The 18,425-nt window shown below is 42.2% G+C and overlaps 1 protein-coding gene and 1 non-coding gene across 9 annotated transcripts in view; both read left to right on the top strand.

Annotated features, from left to right (window-relative positions):
- The window catches only part of CABIN1 (calcineurin binding protein 1), a 203,796-nt gene that overhangs the window by 93,271 nt on the left and 92,100 nt on the right, over positions 1-18,425 (top strand). For all 8 annotated transcript variants that reach the window (XM_056531139.1, XM_056531153.1, XM_056531173.1 and 5 more), the window contains exons 19-24: positions 1,404-1,519; positions 3,352-3,513; positions 4,709-4,915; positions 5,783-5,928; positions 6,080-6,341; positions 17,355-17,615. In XM_056531139.1, coding sequence (XP_056387114.1) covers positions 1,404-1,519; positions 3,352-3,513; positions 4,709-4,915; positions 5,783-5,928; positions 6,080-6,341; positions 17,355-17,615 — 1,154 coding nt within the window. The remainder of the gene's footprint in view (positions 1-1,403; positions 1,520-3,351; positions 3,514-4,708; positions 4,916-5,782; positions 5,929-6,079; positions 6,342-17,354; positions 17,616-18,425) is intronic.
- Positions 7,957-8,149, top strand: LOC130337645 (U2 spliceosomal RNA). Its single transcript, XR_008878499.1, has one exon. It is a non-coding gene; the product is annotated as a U2 spliceosomal RNA (small nuclear RNA).

Raw genomic sequence — 18,425 nt, 5'->3', positions numbered from 1 at the left:
CTGTTACCATAATGCACATATAAGCAGCACAATGCAATCCATTTACTACTCACTATAACACTGAACAGTCTGTCTATGCTATATATTGCATCTACATTTCTGTCCGTTCAGTTAACGTCATAAGTAAACGAAGTTTACTAGGGTTGTCACCACTCCAGTTTTATTGATGAGGTAATATAAATTCCTCAGTGGACTGGAAATCTTAACCTTTGCTCCTATAGTGCTCTGCCGGTAGGTCTTTGCTCCTATAGTCCTCCCCCCTGTAAAGCTTGTGCAGTGCTAAACAAGGAGACCCCAGAGCAGGCTAAGCATCTCTGCTCACTTTCGACATGGAGCGCAGCAGAGATGAAGTGAGGGCGGAAGCGGTACCCCAGCAGGCTTCAGTGGCGCAGCATCTGCTGGGGCACGCCCCCATCCTCCTGCCGGCAGCTCACATTATGTGAGCAATAATACAGGTAGGAAACAGAGCTTTTTAAAGCTCTAAAAAAAATGTTTAGGGGGGGGGGGTTAGGTGTAGTTAGGGTACATAGTGTGAGTTAGTTAGTTTAGTATAGGTTAGTATAGGTACTCTTTAAGGAGAAAAAAAGTTATATGGTGGTTCATAGCAACCCATTGGATATAAGTTTTTAGTTTTATTTTACCAGAGCAGTTACAAAAACAACTTGAAAAATAGTTTCTGTAGGCAGTAGGGCCTTGTGTGCTAGATGGACCCATGAAATGCTTTAAGCTCATAGTTGTAATTTATATGGAGTATGTCAGGATATTTTTGCATGTCAAGCTATAGCAGTGTTGGAATGATGCTAGCAAATAAATATTATGATGCTGATATTGCTGGGCATCGGATCCAAAAAGCAGTTTTATTCAGGCCTGTAAGTGCCCTGGGGGGTGGCCGAGCCGCTAAATGCCACCGCTTCACTACCTTTCATACACCTACTTCCTTGGACCCAACTAAAACTTACCTTTTGTAGTGACTGGATACCCAAGAACATCGGCAAGTGTATTCTTAAGCTTGTTTTGCCAGCAGGTTACAATGCAGACTCTTTAACAGCAGGTGTCTTGTTTTGTTTAGGAGGGTTCATTTTTCCCCTTTTTGGCACCAGGGCCCAGTTGCAGCCACTATCTCTGCCCTGTAACCACATCACGGTTTGAGATGTTGTTTACATCTCAGAATGAAGGATTACGTTGATATTTCAGTGTGCAGAATAATGAAGCTTCTCCCCTTTCCATAGCTACTCATGAACTGCTAGTGGTGTGTGGTAAATTTGTCTTTTTGTGTTTAATAGTCCGATTCATTGTTTTGTCATGGTTATGAACAAGTTAGAACCTGAGGCAATTTGCCCAAAATGTAATAATCTGGGGCTGGCTGCCTATATGGAGAAACTCATCTGTACTTTTCATTCTAGAGGATCCAAACACTCCACTGCTTCCATCATCTCTAATGCTCCTGAACGCAGCCCATGAATATTTGGGCAGGAGGTCATGGTGTTGTAACTCAGATGGAGCCCTTCTCAAATTCTATGTGAGTTTTGCATCTGTAGACATCCTTGACTGTATTTCATGTGTTTTTAATCCTTTAAGTCTTATCTGAAATAAAATCTGCATTCACCAGAAGAATTTGAGCAATGCTATAAATGTATAAATTAATTACCATCCAATCCACAGGCAAGGTGGCAGGACTGAGCTGCTCAAATACCACAGTCTGGCATGTCTCGCCCCTCCTTGACTGATAATCAGGACCCTGTATGCCCATTAAAAAGGGTCTGGGATGTAGGGATGAGCAAAGAGGTGTGCCAGCAATTTGTCATATCTGCTCCACTTCCTTGATGCTTGGCTGAGAAATGAAAATGCTAGATGTGCGTTCCTGTATGCAGCTCTAAGGCTAGGTTCAGCATTCATAGCTCCATTCACAGATTCTGTTATAATGACTTGACTTTGGTAGAGAAAAAAACAGTGTATGGGTCTGTTCACACCCACAGGATCTGCAGCATATTTTTGCTGCATATTTTCTGCAGCTGATTTTGCTACCCATTGAAGTTAATGGGAAGCAAAATAAACAGCACAAAATAAGCAGCAGATCCTGTATGTGTGATTGATCCCTATGTCAGTTTTTTTTTTCTCCACTAAAATCTTGTAACATAATAGGTATCTAAAGGAACCTGAACAGAACCCATTTAAAGTGAACAGGTTTAGTTGATGCCCACTGTCACAACCTCTGTCCTAGCCCTGTTATCAGCTGTTGTAACGGAGCTTCACAATGCGGATGTAAACATAGCCTTGGCAGTAGATACAGACCTCGTATCCCAACCTCATAGACTTACATGGGACTTTAGACAAACCCCCTACCCTCGCAGATTAGATGTAATTTAGATGGGTTAGATGTAATTTAACTCTACTATATTTTTAGTTGACATATGAGTAACATGTGCACCATCATCGAAATATCTCCAGCCATTTGGAAATGATGCTGGAGCATACATTCATTTTACATGTACACACACAGGTTGAAATGTATTTATAGAGTAAGCATTATTTGCTTCTGCCCCATACAGTTCTTGGCTGGTGTTAGTAATAATAACAAGCTGTTCTGCATTACTAGCAGAGTTCAAATAGAAGCTCAAAACACCAAAGTGCAAATGATAAGATTTTCGGTTCTCTGCCACCTTATAAAGAAGAAATCCTGCCTCTAAAATTGTAATGAAATTAGAAGTTAGATGCTACTATAACTGTCTCATACTTTTTGTTTGCTTCATGATCACTAGTTCAGGAATATGGAAAAGCAAAACCTGAAATAAAATAACAAAGGTGAATAATAGGGATTTATATGACTTTTGGTCAATCTTCTCTTGATCATCTTTAATGTTGCATGTACCACATTATTAATGCAGATACATTATAGAGGCAGGGTTTCTTTGCTAACCCGTGGTCAATGAACCACCACTACCACTATTAAAACACAGAGAGCTGCAAGAAACCAGAATTTCATCAGTCAGCACTCTAACTGTGTGAAGAATAAACCTGTCCAGAGCTGAGTTGCCCATAACAACCAATCAGATTTCTTCTTTCATTTTTGAAAAGGCCTCTGAAAAATGAAAGAAGCGATCTGATTGGTGGCTCTGGGCAACTCAGCAACTTTTCCTCTGGACAGGTTTTGATAAATCTCCCCCATGGAGGATTACAATAAAGGGAATGGTGTAAAGGTTTTACCCTTTGCTCATTGTACTGTATGTACTTCTTTCTTGACATTTGTTTCCAGGCTCCAGCATTCTACTACTATGTTTAATATTGCTCTATCTCAATGTTCTACTTTGAGCTAAGATAATTTGTCTTTATGTTCATCCTACATGTATGCAGGTACATGTTCTATTAAAAGAACTGGCCTTATCTACAAAGGAAGACAACCATCCCTTTAAGGAGGAATTAGAAACTGCACTCGAACAGTGCTTCTATTGTCTATATGCCTACCCCAGCAAGAAGAGCAAGGCTCGGTACCTAGAGGAGCATTCTGTACAACCGGTAACTGCAAGCATTTAACAAAACCTAATAGGATTTTAACAAAAAAAGGTTTATAGGCTTTCATTATATGAAAGCATACATAGCAGGGAATTACATTTCCTTATTATTTCATTGTGAGCAGATTTTTTTATAGAATTACAGTGTAGCATTCACCTTATTCCCAAACATAGAGGACACATTTTTTTTTTTCCAAAACAATTACACCAGAAAACAGTTCATTGGCCCCAATTTATTAAAATGTGTGAAAGATTTTTTGCACAACAACCAATCACACTCAGCTTTCCTATTTTAATGAGCTCTGGTAAAGTGAAACCATGGCGTCTCCAGGTTCTTTCACGTCTATCACATGTGCGCAGTGTGAACCTCCTTTTATCTGTGGCACAGGGCGCCAGTGGCGAATATGTCAATCTTGGTGTTCTCTGGCAAATGCCAAACGTCCTGCACGGTGTTGGGCTGTAAGTACACCCCCGACCTGTGGAAATCGGGCCATCATACCACCCCCATGGAGTCTGTTTCTGACTGTTTGAGTGGACACATGCACATTTGTGGCCTGCCTGAGGTCATTTTGCAGGGCTCTGGCAGTGCTCTTCCTTGCACAAAGGTGGAGGTAGTAGTTCTGCTGCTGGGTTGTTGCCCTCCTACGGCCTCCTCCACATCTCCTAATGTACTGGCCTGATGTGATGTGCCATCCTGGATGAGCTGCACTACCTGAGCCACTTGTATGGGTTGTATACTTCATCTCATACTACCACTAGAGTGAAACCACTGCCAGCATTCAAAAGGGAGCAAAACATCAGCCAGGAAGCATAGGAACTGAGAAGTAGTCTGTGGTCACCACCTGCAGAATCACTCCTTTATTGCGGTGTCTTGCTAATTGCCTATAATTTCACCCTGTTGTCTGTTCCATTTGCACAACAGCATGTGAAATTGATTGTCAATCAGTGTTGCTTCCTGAGTGGACAGTGTGATTTCACAGAAGTGGGATTGACTTGGAGTTACATTGTGTTGGTTAAGTGTTCCCTTTATTTTTTGAGCAGTGTATAATTAAATAAGAGTGTTATCTAAGTGTGTCTAGGTACGTCTGCCATTGCAGTCCTATAAATATCTGCGTGCCTAGAATTATACTCATAAACACTGTTACTTTGTATGTCCTAAATTGCTGTTGATATAAATACAGACAATCCTCTTTCTGCAGGTGGAGTTGCTCTGGGAAGATGCCCTTGTTTTGTTTGAGTATTTCAAGCCAAAGTCTCTTCCTGAATTTGACAGCTATAAAACCAGCACAGTCTCTGCAGACCTGGCTAACCACCTGAAAAAAATGGCCACCATAATACCTCCCTCGGATAAACCTAAGCTAAGCATGGACAGTTTGGCAGCTTACATAGAAGGCACAAGCAGCAAGGTACACATTTAGTGCATAAAGCGTTACTGTAATAAAAAACAACTTTTGAAATTTCGATTGGGCAGGTCAAAAGTTGTTGATTGTAGCGGCCCACACCTCTGAAATCTGCTGCCATTGGGGTTTTTTAGTAAGGATCGACCGATTATCGGTTTAGCCACGATTCACAATTTTCTAAGTTATCGGTGCCGATAATGGCGGCGCTTTAAATCAATGAACTGCAGCGGCTTTTGCGGGGCCAGAGACCCCGGGAATATCGGTATAAGTTATCGGCCTGAAAGTTCACAGAATATCGGTCTGTAAAAAATCAATATCGGTCGATCCCTAGTTTTCAGCCCGGGAAGCAGGTGGCATTGGGCTCCACTCCCCAGCCATATAATGGACAGACAGATGGATAAAATCTCTCTCTATGCAGATAGAGATCTGTGAATCAAGCCCTGGGGTTGGGGCCATGCTGGCTATGACATAGAGAACTGTTCCTGGGGGATTTCTAAACTGTTATTTCTCCAAAATGCTTCAACAATTCTGAGTAACTCATAGACTGTTGTAATAGGAGAGCCTATCCCTGTATGATGCTACCTGTGGTTCCCTTTAAGAATCAACCTATTTTATGTCTTATTCTGAGAAGGCTTCGTAATGTGATGTATCGTGTGTTTTTTTGTTTTTGTATATTTTATTTCATGTTGTAGTACTTTTGCAGAGTAAAAGCTTTTCAGTCACTGTCCTGTGAAACCAGAAACCCCCTTTAAATTTGTGTTTCTTCCAGATTAATGGAACTATCTTGTTAGCATTGTTACCTAAGCTTTTTTGCCAAGGGGATTTCAATATGATTTCAACATCATTATTGAAAAATTAAATTTATTGTTTCAGGTGCCACAACTCCCAGAAGGAGCAGAGGACGCCCCTGAGGTGCTGAATGAACTATTTTACCTTCTTGCTGACTACCATTTTAAAAACAAGGAACAGTCCAAGGCCATTAAATTCTACATGCATGATATCTGCATCTGTCCCAATAGGTGGGTCTCCAACTTAGAGTGATTTGACATTTATTTGTTATATTTTTTCATTGGCTAAAGTTTGCTTTGCTTAAAATATATGCCTCTAGAAAGTATTTTAGTATTCATAGCGCATGCTTATTTCTCATCTTTCATGTTCTTTACATTAAAGGTTTGATTCTTGGGCTGGCATGGCCCTGGCAAGAGCAAGCCGTATACAGGACAAACTAAACTCCAATGAATTGAAGAATGATGGACCCATATGGAAACATGCCACTCCTGTATTGAACTGTTTTAAGCGAGCACTGGAGATTGACTCCTCAAACCTGCCCTTATGGATTGAATATGGCGCAACGTCTTACGCTCTTCATTCATTTGCTTCCCGACAGCTCAAGCAGTGGGCCACTGAGCTCTCCCCTGAGGCAGTGTCTCATGTGAGTTATTATATGATCTATTATATTAATCCTTTTAAGACCAAGGCCTGCGGGTGGCTGAATGTCCACAGTAAAAATTCACTTTCTCGGTCGCTCTTCATTGGGGGACACCTAACTGATGGGTATATGCTCTTGCCACAAGGAGGCGCTGACACTAGGAAGAAAAAATGTCGGCTCCTCCCTGGCAGGATATACCCGCCCACTGGAAGTGAGGTAATCTGTTTTAGCTTGTGTCAGCAGGAGGCAAGACACAGGACTGGGAGTTCTCCAGACCTGGTCTTTTTTTTTTTTTATTATTATTTTCTAGTAAGGGCTGTTTAGTTAGGTTCTTTACTTCCTATTGTTTCCTTTTTTTAGGTGGGGGATCAGGAGCATGGCGCTACCAGTTCCCCCCATATGCGGCTAAGGGGCACGGGACATGAATGAATGCACCGTTAACCCCTTCCCGCCAATGGCCAGTGCCTGGGGTGGCACCTAGGGTCCGGGTCCCCTATCTTCCCTGCTCGTCCTGTCCTGTCTGACGTGATGCAGGTGACTTAAAAGCTGGCTGAAGACATCTTGAGGTGAGTATAAGAAGACAGGTGAGTATATCCCCCCTCCTCCCTTTCTCTTACAGTGGGACTCTGTCCTTTATTGGGATATTATGTTGGGGGCTCCCTCGGTCCCTTAGGGGGAGCTGTGTTTCGGCATACTAGGTCCTGTAGAGGACAGCCGCCAGCTTTTTTGCAGCGGCTCCCTCCACAGGAGTTCTTTTCTGGCTCATCTCTGAACAGCCTCGCTGTTCCTACTTTCCACCGGCTTCGATTTTACCGACTGGGGGGGGTTTGCAGCACACTGGGGGCTCAGCCTGCAGGAGCCCAGGGCCCTGGCAGCACTGGCCGCCCTTCTTTTTGCCATGAGCCAGCGCGCCCCAGGAGGCCAGACTGCGCCTCCTTTCCATTTTTCCGGGGGCTATGGCGGGACGTGACTCCGCCATTCTTCTCCCCCTGATAGTGCGCGGACCATAAGGCCAGGCAGCACCGCCTCTCACACACATTATGCCTGTAACCTAGCAGGCTTTCCGGAAGATCTATAGTGGCTGCCTCCAGCGGCGTATATCTCTGCCCCTCCCGTGGCATTTAGCCCTGCCCCTCTGCCGGCATTTAGCACAAGTCCCTCTGCCGGCATTTAGACCCGCCCCTCCTTCCTTGCTTGGGTCGGCGGCGGTCCGTTATCTGAGCGGCTCCGTTACCCTGGGTTCGGCCCACTCTTGTCCCCCTGGCCTCGGAGCTGTGAACTTCTAAGCAGGCGCTTCTAAGCGCGCTGCTCCATACTTCGCTACTCACGGCTGCAGCATAAATATTCCTGCATGAGGGACATTGTGTGGGCTTCCTAGCCCGTTCTACCTTTAGGGATCATCAGGTCAGTTTTTTAGCGCAAGGCGCCTTGTTCCCCACACTTACTTATGGTGTGTATTTAAAAAAAATAATAATAAAGTACTCTCTGCTGCTGGTCTCTCAGGTCATTTAGTGGTGTTTGGGGGCCCTCTAGTGGAATAATTAAGTTGTGCCTTCTTTTCCATGCATCCTTATGACCTCTACGGACACAAAATTTACAGCCTTAGCCTGTATTACGTATCACTTCAGGGCCTTTTGGCTAAGATTAAGTGTACTATCTGTTCTTCTAAGTTTTCTCCCTGATACCTTCTCTATCTAGGGACCATATAATAAATGGATTTTTTGACAACTGGGGCCGATTTCGAAGCTTGCTTCCATCGCCCCATGCTTTGACCCTATATGGCTCTTTTTTTCTGGGACAGTATACGGGGGCCCCCTGGACCTGATATGACATTGCATTAAGTTGGTTGAGGTATGCCTCTGGCATACCCACTTACACCTACTTCATGACTACTTGGAAGATACCAGAGTTACAGTCAGGACTGTTTCTCCTCTACCACCGGTTGTCATGACATGGTTGCCTTGTCCGCAGGTGTGTTTTGACATGCGGACTTAATTCCCTCCTCTACAGGCTGCCACATCCACAGCTGCTGTCCTGGATCCCCTCGTCCAGGGCGAGTTCTCTGTGAATGTGTCCCTGCGTGGCCATGGATTTCACCTGCTTTCATTAGGCCAGACAGGAGTCTCACCTATCACTCACCTATCCACTGCCGCATCCACAGCTGGATTTCGGTACCCCAATATTAGTGCAAGGTGACCGCTGGCGTGTCCTGTTGTCTACATGGACCCATACCAGTAAGTCAGACAGTGGTCTGCATGGTTTTCACTGCCGCCTGCAAACTTCTTCAAGGGCTGAAATATCTGCGGCTGAAGTTCTGGTGCCCCACTGCTAGTGCGAGGTGACCGCTGGAGTGCCCTGTTTTCTACATGGACCCATACCAGTAAGCCAGACAGTGGTCTGCATGATTTTCTCTGCCGCCTGTCAACTTCTGAAGTTCCGGTACCTCACTGCTGGTGCGTGGTGTCCGGTGGAGTGACCTGGTGTATCCTATGGACCCTAGGCAGGGCGAAGGGGATACAATCCAAGGCTCCTAAGCCTCCCCCGATCTCCCAGGTTGTTGGGGATTCTATTCATGGTTCCTAGGCTTTACTGCCCTTCCACATGCGTCAAAGGGGCTCAGTCATTGCCTATCCGACTGTGTCCCCTTATCACCAGCACCTGAGGGGCACTCATTGCGCCAGACCGTTGGCTGCTCAGTTTCCACCGCTGTTGGTTTCCCATCTTTTGGTTGCCGCGTGCATGCTGTGGCTCCCCATACTTCACTGTTGGTGTGCGGACTCTGTCAGAAGGTTCCTGCAGGCGCAAAGGACTGCTGCCAGTAATTAGTCTTCAGGTCGCCATAAAATTGGCCACACTCCTGTGCCCCACTGTCTGTGGGAGGGTTCGAAGGAGTGTCAGGAATCCTCCAGCAGTTGGCCGGATGGCTTTTCCTGTAGTTTACTGCTACATCGGGTTAACTGCTATGCTCTTCCCACAGCGTGGCGGAAGTTCAGGTAACCACTACCTAGAAGTAGTTCTGAGGGGGTCTCCCCATGTTGTTTCTTGGGCCCTCTGTAATGCACCACATGCTGGTTCATGGGATTCACTTCTTTACCAGGCCCCTCTCCACATGCCTACCCCTCTAGTGGATTAAGGCTGGTAGCTAACTTTTAGTGTATGGTTCTGACTGCGGCACCGGGGTGGCCATGGTCCTTTACCAGTTAGCCTGACTGTGTCTGCATGGCTTTCTAATACACCAGGTCTCCTTTCCCATTCCTGCCTCTTCCGTGATGGCAGTCCTTTGTTTAATTCCCTGTGAAGTTCCACACAGTGTGCCTATGGGTTCACGGGCCCTCTTCTGTGTCTGCATGTTTCCTGCCCCACATGTATCCCTCATCTCTTGCATCTGAGGCTGCAGTCCTCCTCTTTGTCATCATTATTATCATCAGCAGTAGTTCAGTGCTAAGTGTTATCATCAACAGCAGTTCAGTTCTTAGTATTATCGTCAGCAGCAGTTCAGAGCTTAATATTCTCTGTTATTGTCAGCAGCAGTTCAGTGTTTTGTGTTAACACTAAACTCTGAATTGTTGTTGATGATAACATTAAGCACTAAACTGCTGCTGACGATCGCAGCCAGGGACCCGACGGTAATGGTGGACATCCGCGATCCCGCGGATGTCCGCCATTAACCCCTCAGATGCCGTGATCAATACAGATCACGGCATCTTCAGCATAGCGGTCACTTAAATGGATGATCCGATCGCCCACAGCGCTGCGGCGGCGATCCGATCATCCAGCACAGCATACGGAGGTCCCCTCACCATCCTCTGCTGCCTTCCGGGCATCTTCTGCTCTGATCTGCCTTCCCGCAGACCAGAGCAGAATATGACCGATAACGCTGATCAGTGCTATGTCCTATACATTAGTAATCAAATTATTGCTATAAATAGTCCCCTATGGGGACTATTAAAGTGTAAAAATAAAAGTAAAAAATAAAGTAAAAAAATTGTGAAAAACCCCCTCCCCCAATAAAAACGTAAATTGTCCCATTTTCCCTATTTCACCCCCAAAAAGTGTTGAAAAATATTTTATATACATATTTGGTATTGCCACGTGCGTAAATATCTGAACTATTAAAATAAAATGTTAATGATACCGTACGGTGAACGTAAAAAAAAAAGTCCAAAATAGCTGCTTTTTAATAACATTTTATTCCAAAAAAATGTATAAAAAAAAATGTATTAAAAGGTTTTATATAAGCAAATATGGTATACAGAAAAATGAAAAAGTTGTAGGACTTTAAAATAGGGGGATCTTAAACGTACTAATTTGGTTAAAAAGTTTGTGATTTTTTTTTTAAGCACAACAGTAATAGAAAAGTATGTTATCATGGGTATCATTTTAATCGTATTGACCCAAAGAATAAAGAACACACGTCATTTTTACCGTAAATTGTACGGTGTGAAAACGAAACCTTCCAAAATTAGCAAAATTGCAGTTTTCTTTTTAATTTCCCCACACAAATAGTATTTTTTTGGGTTGCGCCATACATTTTATGGTAAAGTGAGTGATGGCATTACAACAGACAACTGGTTACGCGAAAAACAAGCCCTCATACTAGTCTGTGGGTGAAAATATAAAAGCGTTATGATTTTTTGAAAGCGAGGAGGAAAAAACGAAAACGTAAAAATAAAATTGTCTGCGTCCTTAACCCCTTAAGGACACAGCACTTTTTCACCTTAGGGACTGAGCCCTTTTTCGCAATTCTGACCACTGTCACTTTACGCATTAATAACTCTAAAACGCTTTTACCGAATATTCTGATTCTGAGAGTTTTTTCGTGACATATTCTACTTTATTTTGGTGGTAGATTTTCGTCGTTACTTGCATCCTTTTTTGGTGAAAAATCCAAAAATTTCATGAAAATTTTGCATTTTTCTAACTTTGAAGCTCTCTGCTTGTAAGGAAATGGATATTCCAAATACATTTTATTTTTATTCACAAATACAATATGTCCACTTTTTATGTTGGCATCATAAAATGGACATATTTTTACTTTTTGAAAAAATCTGAGGGCTTCAAAGTAGAGCAGCATCTGTGCTTGTGTCGTGCAGTAATGCAAGCACAGATGCTTTTAGACATAGCAGCCCCCAGTAGAAGTATTTATAAAAAAGAATTAGGAGAACTTTGATTTTTAAAAATAAAATAGGATTAACATATATGTTAAAATATTATTACAAATACAATAAAAAAATTAATTTCATGACAGTTTCCCTTTAAGAAAAGCTTTGGTATAGTTGGAATAAAATATAAAACACTAGTTTAGTCACAGTCCTTGATATTACTAGCAGATTAGGCATCCCTTAAGGGTATCATTATAGGTGCTGACAGTTTGTGCAGAATTAAATTATATATTTAGATGTGATGTGAAATTTTCAACTGGTGATCATGAATGGAATACACTTTTATAGTATGTGTCAATCAGGGACGTGCACAGACATTTTGAAGGGCAGGGGCTCAAGAAAAAAAGAGGGCACTTTTCATAATTTAAAAAACGTCTGCCAGACTTAATGGGCAGATGTGCTGCGGCCCAGGGACACAGTGGACTCCCGCCAGGCCTCCTCGACATTCCTAGCCCCCATAAAAGTTGGTGTTTTTGTAAAATCGAGTCAAGAACAGTTTCTCTGAGGTCCGCCATGTGTATATACACTTTGTCTGTGCTGTCAGTCTTATTTACAGAAAACATGTGACAGCTGCACTATAATATACTGAATTATAGAGGAGATTTATCAAAACCTGTGCAGAGAAAGAGCGGTGCAGACGCCCATAGCAACCAATCAGATCGTTTTGCAGAAGGATTTTCCTCTGCAAAGGTTTTAATAAATCTCCCCCTATATGCCCCGGTCTGACCTCTATATGACAGAACCCATCACCAGTCACCCATCCCCAATCACCAATCACCAATCATCCATCACCCATCCCCAATTACCCAGCACCAATCACCCATCCCCAATCACCAATCACCCATCCCCAATCACCCAGCACCAATCACCCAGCACCCATCCCCAATCACCCAGCACCAATCAATCACCCAGCACCAATCAATCACCCATCACCAATCACCCATCCCCAATCAATCACCCAGCACCAATCAATCACCCAGCACCAATCAACCACCCAGCACCAATCACCCAGCACCAATCACCCAGCACCAATCACCCAGCACCAATCACCCAGCACCAATCACCCAGCACCCTTCACTCAGCACCCATCACCCTTCCCCAATAACCCAGCACCCATCACCCATCCCCAATAACCCAGCACCCACCTTATGCAGGAATCTCCACACAGCTCTGGTTCTTACACTGAAGAGATGGACACCACACTAATATATGCTTACATTCTGCAATATATAAGAATTGGCAAAAGAAAGAATTATAAATATATAGCACAGCATACAGGATGGAGGCAGGGAAGCTCCGCCTCCATTGCGCACAAGACTGACTTCACATACTAGCAATGTGGGGCAATACCTAGAAAATGGAAAGACCAATTTTTGTATACTGCACTGTAACCTAGTGTATTGGGTTTAGTGCGAGTAAACAGCCTGTCAGTTTCCCTTTAATTATATACCGTACCCCCCTTAATTCCCTATAGACTGTGCCACCATTCATCTATTAATTCCCTATATACTGTGCCACCATTAATGAACTATATACTGTGCCACCATTCATCTATTAATTCCCTATATACTGTGCCACCATTCATCTATTAATTCCCTATATACTGTGCCACCATTCATCTATTAATTCCCGATATACTGTGCCACCATTAATGAACTATATACTGTGCCACCATTCATCTATTAATTCCCTATATACTGTGCCACCATTCATCTATTAATTCCCTATATACTGTGCCACCATTCATCTATTAATTCCCGATATACTGTGCCACCATTCATCTATTAATTCCTTATATACTGTGCCACCATTAATTCCCTATATACTGTGCCACCATTCATCTATTAATTCCCTATATACTGTGCCACCATTCATCTATTAATTCCCTATATACTGTGCCACCATTCATCTATTAATTCCCGATATACTGTGCCACCATTAATGAACTATATACTGTGCCACCATTCATCTATTAATTCCCTATATACTGTGCCACCATTCATCTATTAATTCCTTATATACTGTGCCACCATTCATCTATTAATTCCCTATATACTGTGCCACCATTCATCTATTAATTCCCTATATACTGTGCCACCATTCATCTATTAATTCCCGATATACTGGGCCACCTTTCATCTATTAATACCTTGGATACTGTGCCACCATTAATTCCCTATATACTGTGCGACCATTCATCTATTAATTCCCTATATACTGTGCCACCATTCATCTATTAATTCCCTATATACTGTGCCACCATTCATCTATTAATTCCCTATATACTGTGCCACCATTCATCTATTAATTCCCGATATACTGTGCCACCATTAATGAACTATATACTGTGCCACCATTCATCTATTAATTCCCTATATACTGTGCCACCATTCATCTATTAATTCCTTATATACTGTGCCACCATTCATCTATTAATTCCCTATATACTGTGCCACCATTCATCTATTAATTCCCTATATACTGTGCCACCATTCATCTATTAATTCCCGATATACTGGGCCACCTTTCATCTATTAATACCCTAGATACTGTGCCACCATTAATTCCCTATATACTGTGCCACCATTCATCTATTAATTCCCTATATACTGTGCCACCATTCATCTATTAATTCCCTATATACTGTGCCACCATTCATCTATTAATTCCCTATATACTGTGCCACCATTCATCTATTAATTCCCTATATACTGTGCCACCATTCATCTATTAATTACCTATATACTGTGCCACCATTCATCTATTAATTCCCTATATACTGTGCCACTATTATTTAACTATACTGTGCCACCCCTAAGGGTGCGTTCACACGTGCGCATTTTCTGCTGCAGATTTGCTTTAGCAGATTTCTCTTCCCATTGTCAATGGGAAGCAAAATCTGCAGCAGCAAAATCTGCAGCAGCAAAATCTGCAGCAAAAATAGGCACGTGTGAACGCACCCTAAGGATCTATACACAGTGCCAACATACATAAAAAATATAATGTTCCAATATAATGAAATATATACTGTGCTTCCATAAATTGCCTATATACTGTGCTTCCATTCCTCTAATAAGTCCCTAATAATGTGCTTCATACATTACATACAAGCACGCACATACAGTACATAGGTAATACACACACACACATACATAGAGACACTGACACATAGATACAGGTACAAATATACATTAAGAAACATATATACACAGACACACATATAACATGGAATATATACTGAAAGATATAGCCAATAAGCACATCATACATACAGGTTCACACATACAATTACTCACAGATATGTACACACACATACATAGATTCACTTGCTCATATATATATACACACACACACATACATACATACATACATATACATACATAGATTCACTTGCTCATATATATATATATATATATATATATATATAAATATATACATACACACATATATAAATATACATACATATATACATATACACACATATATATATATATACATACATACAAAGATTCACTTGCTCATATATATACATATACACACATACATAGTTTCACTTGCTCACATATATAGGCATATACATAGACACACACACACACACACATATACACACACTGACATACAATCACTCACATATATTTACAGTTACTTACAGTAAGGCCCCAGCCATCCCTCTCTGCATATACATAGAGATAGACACACACACACATAGATAGATAGATAGATAGATAGATAGAGATAGATATATATATATATATATATATATATATATATATATATACATACACACACTGACATACAATCACTCACATATATTTACAGTTACTTACAGTAAGGCCCCAGCCATCCCTCTCTGCACATACATATAGACACACACACACACACACATATATACATACACACACACACACATACATACACACACATACATACATACATACATACATACATACACACATATATACACACACATACATAGATTCACTTGCTCACATATATAGGCATATACATAGAGATAGACACACACACACACACACACACACACTGACATACAATCACTCACATATATTTACAGTTACTTACAGTAAGGGCTGCATAGACTGGAGTCTGTGTCCGGACATGCTGTGGGCGGGGCTTCTCTCTGCCTCCGCTGCTCCTGTCTCCTCCGTGTGGAGAGAAGCTTAGAAATGGCAGATAATGACAGGGTGAGAGGCGCCCCCTTGCTGCAGGGAGGGCACAGCACCCTCCATTAAACCCCATACAAATCTCCCCAGCAATGGATCCTTTTTACTTCACCTGTCACCCTGAGTCTGTAGCTCCTTTTGTGAGGGCACTAGAGGGGCAGGTGAGGAAAAGGGCAGGGGCTCCAGCCCCCTTTTACCCCTATGTGTGCACGTCCCTGGTGTCAATACCAAAAGAAAGACAAACATTTTAAAGTGTACCTTTAACATAGAAAAAAAGGTTGTAGGTTTACTCTTTAACTGTTGCTAATTCTGTCTGTGTGCTTTATTTGTGCTTTTTATCCTTTTATAGCTCCTAATTGCTCGTTTATGTTGCTCACACCGCATGCAGTTCACTGAGGAGGAGGGATGTTCACTTGCTTGCCCTCACATCTCATGTGAGAACTTCTTCCCTCACTCAACAGAACTAACTACTGGCTGTGCAATGAGGCTCTATGACACACCCCTGGCTTACACATCAGGATGATTGACAAGCCCACCCACATTTATTTTGTCTCGATATTACAGCCAGCCAAGGCACACAGGCAATTGCTGCCAGTGTTCTGGACAGTGGAGGGTAAAAAGTTACTTCCTAACCAATGTATATTAAAAATATACATATAATATGGATGCAGCGAAAATTATTTGGCATTGTATTGAAAGGAAAAAAATATGCCGATAATCTCAGGTGTGGGGATTGCAGCGGGAGGCGGGGCCAGACAGACAAATGTACTCACCCTGGGTAGTGAAAGAAATAGAAGGTGCCATTATAATTTTATCCTACACTGTGCTGGAGAGGGGTCCAGGTGGGGCTGAGCTGTGATGAGACTGTAGTTGCAGGACCTTTTATGGTGACATAGAGTTTGTGGGGCTAAGCTGGGAGGGGCTCTAAAAATCAAAAAGGACAATATAGTATGACATTTTGTATAAAGAGGCAGTATTATAGGTTGCAGATCACTTCCCTGTAGTTACTGGCAGAAGCGCATGAATACATTTTGTGCATGTACTGCTGCAGAGCAATGATCTGCAACCTGTCGTTCTGCAGCTGATGCAGAACTACAACTCCTAGCATGTCCTGACAGCCAAAGGCTGTACAATAACAGTACATGCACTTTATTGTGTTACTGCCCTTATGCATTGCTGGTAAAGGTCATTGCTGGGAGTTATATATGCACCAGCTACAAAGCCACAGGTTGCAGATCATTGCTCTGTAGCACGACCTGCTGGGCGTTGTAGTTTTGGGTCTATTTCCGTTTTTGGCCAAGCTCTTTTTAAATTTTTGGTTTCGGTCCACAATTTTCATTTCGGTGCACCACTAACATATAATGTTGTCTACATTATATAAAATGTTTTGGCAAATGACAGTGTCCATATAAAGGATGACCATTTTTTCCCCCAGAAAGTAACTGTATAAATGTTTCAAGTATACATTGCATTGAAAAATCATGTCATTACATAATTCACGTGACTGACTAGAAATGGCATTACTAAGGCTAAACATTACAAAAAAAATAATTCTAAAACATAATTTTGTCAGTCTCAATAAAACCCTTTAAAAAGCGTAATGATTTCTGAAACTTATCTTTGCTTTAATATGTTCGTGATAAATATTAATGTTATTGTTGCTTTATTTGCAGCTAAAAGAGCGTCGGAATAGTATGCTTGAGACCGCAAAGCAGTGTTTCTTTTCTGCTTCCCTCTGTGAGGGAGATGGCGATGAAGAAGAATGGTTAATTCACTATATGTTAGGTAAAATCTGTGAAAAACAAAAGCTGAATCCAGAATTATATCTGCAGCACTACAAGCAAGCAGCACACTACCTGCATGAGGAAGCTGCTCGCTACCCTAAGAAGATTCATTATCATAACCCTCCCGAGTTGGCCATGGAGGCTTTAGAGGTAAGAAGCAGTTAATTGTATTGTTTTTAAATAGAAATCTGTCATATTAAGCAAGCAGTCTGATCAGCATCTTAATGTTATAGTGAAGGAGGAGCTGAGTAAATATATATGCTAAGTTGTAAGAAAAGATTAAGTATGAGGGTAGGGTCACACATAACGTTTACGCAGCTTATTTGACGCTGCACTAAATCTGCTGCACAGGGGAAAATATTCTGCTTGCACGGACAAACAGGGCTACCCGTGGCAGTCCTGTGTATGCAGTGAGGTTTGGAGGCGGACCCCAGCACGCTGACGTAACTGTGACGTGCGGGCCCGCCTCCAAACCCCACTTCGTACACAGGGTTGCTGCAGGGTGGCCCTGTGTCTCTGCTCATAGGAGAATATGCAACGAATTTCCCGCTGCACAGCAGATTTCGCTATGTGTGACCCTACCCTAACTTATATTTTATCTGATCTCCAGTGGGTGGTGCTACTCTGAGACTGATGGCTATCTGTGTATTCACGCATACAGAGAAGGCTGTAATTTATTAATCGAGACCACCTTCTGGACTAAGTTACATGTAATACTGAATCTTTCTATACTTTCTACAATTCTATATGAATGTGCTCAGCTCTTCCTGCTTCATATATGCTGGTAGGTTGGACAGCATTTTAATGGTAACAGGTTCTCTTGAAAGGCTTTTCTCATTCTCTTCTTTCTGTTACGTTTCTTTGTCATTATATTGTGTGGTTAGCTATTAATTTCTGACCACAACTATTTGCAATAATGGTGTTGGTCCTGAGGGAGAGATATCCACCATTGTGGTTTAG

This window comes from Hyla sarda, chromosome 1 (genome assembly GCF_029499605.1).
Source record: "Hyla sarda isolate aHylSar1 chromosome 1, aHylSar1.hap1, whole genome shotgun sequence".
NCBI classification, from domain to species: Eukaryota; Metazoa; Chordata; class Amphibia; order Anura; family Hylidae; genus Hyla; species Hyla sarda.
This window is presented reverse-complemented; position numbering and strand designations above follow the sequence as displayed.